At 39.5% G+C, this 5,000-nt stretch overlaps 1 protein-coding gene across 7 annotated transcripts in view; it reads right to left on the bottom strand.

Moving 5' to 3' along the window:
• LOC113800225 (inactive dipeptidyl peptidase 10) overlaps window positions 1–5,000 on the bottom strand; it is a 621,884-nt gene that overhangs the window by 1,110 nt on the left and 615,774 nt on the right. For all 7 annotated transcript variants that reach the window (XM_070133135.1, XM_070133136.1, XM_070133139.1 and 4 more), the window contains 3 exons: window positions 4,026–4,145; window positions 3,004–3,164; window positions 586–796 (listed from right to left, as the gene is read on the bottom strand). In XM_070133135.1, coding sequence (XP_069989236.1) covers window positions 586–796; window positions 3,004–3,164; window positions 4,026–4,145 — 492 coding nt within the window. The remainder of the gene's footprint in view (window positions 1–585; window positions 797–3,003; window positions 3,165–4,025; window positions 4,146–5,000) is intronic.

A 5,000-nucleotide genomic window follows, 5' to 3' on the forward strand; every position in this document is an offset into this window, starting at 1 on the left:
CTATTAAACATCTCAATAAATCGCATAAAATGAAGGTAAATCAACACTTCCAATCAAACCATTCCCCTCCTCTTCTTCTCAGTTTTCTCCCATTAAACCATCCCTCTCCTCCTCCTCTTCTTCTTCTCAGTTTTCTCCCATTAAACCATCCCTCTCCTCCTCCTCCTCTTCTTCTCAGTTTTCTCCCATTAAACCATCCCTCTCCTCCTCCTCTTCTTCTTCTCATTTTTCTCCCATTAAACCATCCCTCTCCTCCTCCTCTTCTTCTTCTCAGTTTTCTCCCATTAAACCATCCCTCTCCTCCTCCTCTTCTTCTTCTCAGCTTTCTCCCATTAAACCATTCCTCTTCTTCTTTTCAGCTTTCTCCCATTAAACCATCCCTCTCCTCCTCTTCTTCTTCTCAGCTTTCTCCCATTAAACCATCCCTCTTCTCTTCTCAGCTTTCTCCTATTAAACCATCCCTCTCTTCTTCTTCTCAGCTTTCTCCCATTAAACCACTCTTCTCCTACAAACCGGTAAATGGTCTACCCATGTGTGTGTGTGTGTGTGTGAGCCCCTCTAATGCCCGAAGATCGCCGCCCTTACCTGAAGATGATACCCTTTTCCGTGAGCGCCCTGGAGAACTTGAGCGTGTGGGCACTGTGGACGTCGGTGTCCCCCGAGCCGTAGACGAGGAAGAGGCTTTTGTTCTTGAAGTTCCCGGCGTGGAACAAGAGGGAACTCTCCTCGTAGCCTCTGTAGTTCCCTCCGGGTCCCACCTGCGCCGAGCCCATGTACCGCTCGCTGTAATACGACGCTGCGGACCAAAGGGAATGATGTTTAGAGTTTGTCATTGCGTGTGGTTGACAGTGCGGTATTGATACGCTTTCTATGGACTATTTTAACAGTCAGTTGTCTTTATATCATATAAAGAAATAAAAAAATTCTCGGTATATCCAAATACTCGAAGTATGATATTTATATCATATATAATTTTTCAATAAAATTTGTTCAATGTTGACATTATGCCGGTAATGTCTATTGATGCCGACGAAACCACTGGGTGGGCAAGCCAGCTCATGTCAGTACCGGTCCCGGGTATAACTAGAGGTTTGGCGTTAGGAAGGGCATCCGGTCATTAGAAATATCTGCGAGAGCCAGAAAAGGGCGACCCCATAGGAGAGAGGGTCAGAACTACAACAAAAGCGAGAAAGAGTCTACTGATAACTACGGACAACTATTAGCTTTAGGCATATTTTTTCCTCCTTTGGTGTTTTGTCTTTAATAAAGTGGTATTCATTAGAAAAGCGACAGAAAGAAAAAAAATCGCATTCGATCTTAACTGAAATTTTAGATAAGCGACTCCTATTATTGATACGTACATAAAGTTAACGTAAGAACACGAAACGGCATATAATGAATACTGTCAAACTTTTGAAACAGGATTGGCGAATTGTGATGTAATTTGATAGTAAATGAAAAGTAAGAATAATTTCGGCATATTTAGGCATCCTCTATGAAAAATCCTCCACACTCTGGAAAGATAATAAGAGTACCGCATTGTAAAACTAAAGATAAGCAGAATGTTGTCTGCTACAGTTACGGCTTCCATGCTCTGTCTCGCTCTCATAGAAAACGAAATACAATGATGTAAAAAATATGGGATACTATACTATTTCCATTCTTTAGTATTTTTTTTTTGTCATTTACATCATATAATAGAATGTGAAAAAACGATAAAAAAGAAGAAATCAAAACAAATAACTTATTGACTCTTTATGATTTAGCATTGTAAATATCAGTTAAAATACTGAGTATAATTGCTCCTATGGAATGAGTATAGATGCAGACGGCCAAGGAGACTAAGAAGCAGACGGCCAAGGAGACTAAGAAGCAGACGGCCAAGGAGACTAAGAAGCAGACGGCCAAGGAGACTAAGAAGCAGACGGCCAAGGAACCTAAAGGACGTGTCACACTAGCACTTTTTCCGCATCACTTTTCCGCTGGCACCACGGAAATCGTGGTCATTTTGGCTCGCGCAGTCACACTAGCGATGAGAATCACGGAAACAGTCCGACCAAAATTCTAAACACAGAGAGATGGGTTCAACCCCCGCACAGGCTCTGGCGATAATGGACGTTATTCTGGCTATGTGGCGACGATTTAATGCGAAACAACGAATGTGTAATGCTAAATAAGGGCGTATTCTCGCTACTCTCATCTAGTCAGCTGACGGGGGAACGTGGACACAAATGTAAACAAACAGGCGAGCAGCTAAATACAAACTTGTATCTGTTTTTATTAAATACAAGAGAGAATTTTGCAAATCTAAAATATTATTTACAATTTAGACTGTCTTTTTAAATCGTTTAAATTATAAATATTTGTTTTTACATTACTATAACGATTATCTATTATAGCTTATCATTTGAACCAAAAAGACCACGGAAACTTGCCAGCAAAAACGATAATTATCGTTTGACTGGAATTTATGGCATTCACCCAAAATACAAGCGGTAGCGAAAAAAAAAAAAAAAAAACACACGGAAACGTGAAAGAACCACGGAAATTCTGCTAGTGTGACACCCCTTTAAGAAGCAGACGGCCAAGGAACCTAAGAAACAGACGGCCAAGGAACCGAAGAAGCAGACGACCAAGGAACCTAAGAAACAGACGGCCAAGGAACCTGAGAAGCAGACGGCCAAGGAACCTAAGCAGACGGCCAAAGAACCCGCCAAGGAACCCGCCAAGGAGTCGGCCAAGGAGCCCGAGACCTTCTATAAGAATTAAACTGAAAGACCCTCATATTACAGTTATCAACAATGAGATTATGTGCATGACTGCAGCATACACGTTCATGGCTGAGGGAATGAGTAACAACGGCATGTCCTTCCTATGTGCTATTATGCGAAGACCATGATAATGTGAAGAAATGAGTTACAACAGCACGATATACCTGGATGCTGTTAAGAAAACGCCATAACCATGTTCTTTACTTTGACTTCAATCGGCACAAAGGCTTACCATAGAGTGACCAGTCCGTGATGGGGTTGACGACTGTGGCGCACGTGAAAAGGTTTTCAACGTCTTGAGATAACATCCGGGCAGCGTTGTAGCCGCCGTGGCCCCACCCGAAGGCCACCACTCTCGCCCCGTCTATGAACTCCAGCTCAGACACCAGGGACCTGTTGGGGCAGCGAGGCGTTAGCAGAGGGACTGGTGGAATAATGGCTTGGAATGATGGAGATCAGAACGAGGAGTTGTAATGCGTTTATTTTGGGGATATCATCAACGTTGACATTAACGTTTTCATAACTCTAGAAGATTATATATTCAAACGTTTCCATAACTCTAAAAGATTATATACTCAAATGTTTCCATACCTCTAGAGGATTATATGCTCAAACGTTTCCGTAACTCTAGAAGATTATATACTCAAACGTTTCCATAACTCTATAAGATTATATACTCGAACGTTTCCATAACTAGAGGATTATAATACTCAAACGTTTCCATAACTCTAGAAGATTATACACAAACGTTTCCATAAATTTAGAAGATTATATACTCAAACGTTTCCATACATGTAGATTATATACTCAAACATTTCCTTAACTCTAGATTATATACTAAAACGTTTCCATAACTCTAGAAGATTATTTACTCAAACGTCTTCCGAACTCTAGGTTATATACTTTAACGCTTTCATAACTCTAGAAGGTAATATATTGTAACTACACATCAAAAACAACGATATTAAGCATAACATCATATAAGACTCGGATTAAAATAACTTAAACAACAACGGCATTGGATATTAGAATTCTAACTACACAGCAAATTCATTTTTAAAAACAAAATAACCTAGAATATATCTAATAACATTCAACCGATACTTGACTAACTGACTCTAATCTTCAACATCCCTAAAATCTCCTCTAGTTTTAACACTAAGTCCTCAGTACTGACAAAAAAAAAAAAAAAAACTAACACGACAATTACAAATGCGTCCTGAGCGACCGAATACCATAGGAGTCACGACTTACTTCGTGACTGCTAAGTGGTCGTGCACTTCGACCTCCCCGAGTTTCCAGGCCGGCTTGTACATGAAACTCAGATCTTGACCCGCTGCTCCTCGAACGTCCATGTCAAGTACCACCCAAGACCTGCAGGAGGAAGAGCGGTGAGAGAGGTACATGAAGGAGAAGAGGTGGCCGTGTTGTAAATGGTTGGTATATTGGAGAGGGAGAGAGAGATAGGGAGAAAGGGAGAGGGAGAAGTAGAGAGAGAGAGAGAATACATTGAAAATCACTGATGTAAGCATATTTAAACAAACTAACAGATGAGTGAGACACATTATTAAGATAAGGGTGAAAATAAACCGTTTACAGTATGATTTATATAGAGAAAACTGGCGTTCTTTAAATCTTTACAAAGAACGCGAATAAAACATGAACATCTGACTCAACAGAATACATTTCCACCAGAAAATATATTTTTGATGTAAGACCAGTGCACTTTCAAAAAAGAAAAAAAAAGAAAAAAAAGGTCGAGAATTGTCACCATAAAAAGTGACTTTCTCTGATAGAGCTTTATGGAACAAGTGCATCATTTCAACCTAAGAAAAGAAAAAAGAATAAAGAAAAAGAAAGAATTAAAACAAAACGAAAAAAAGAAAGACCTACAATTCAATTACTGGGAAAAATTTAGAAAATGGCCAACAAAAAAGGAAAGAAAGAAAAAACAAAATAAAAAGAAAAAGATCCAAAACTCACTGGAAGCAAGGTAAGTGCCCCCCTCAAAAAAGAAACAAAACAAAACGAATAGAAAAAAGAGAGACCCACATAAAGAAAAGAAACAAGAAAAAACTCATTGGAAACTAGGAAGGTGCCTCCCCCAGAAAAGAAGAAAAATAAGAGAAAAAAGGGAATAAAAGACTAAGACCAACAGGGAAAACAAGAAAAAGCCCTCACTAACCTCCCCTTCACAAAAAATATAAATAGATTAATAAATAAATGAAA

This window comes from Penaeus vannamei, chromosome 18, assembly GCF_042767895.1.
Source record: "Penaeus vannamei isolate JL-2024 chromosome 18, ASM4276789v1, whole genome shotgun sequence".
Classification (NCBI taxonomy): Eukaryota; Metazoa; Arthropoda; class Malacostraca; order Decapoda; family Penaeidae; genus Penaeus; species Penaeus vannamei.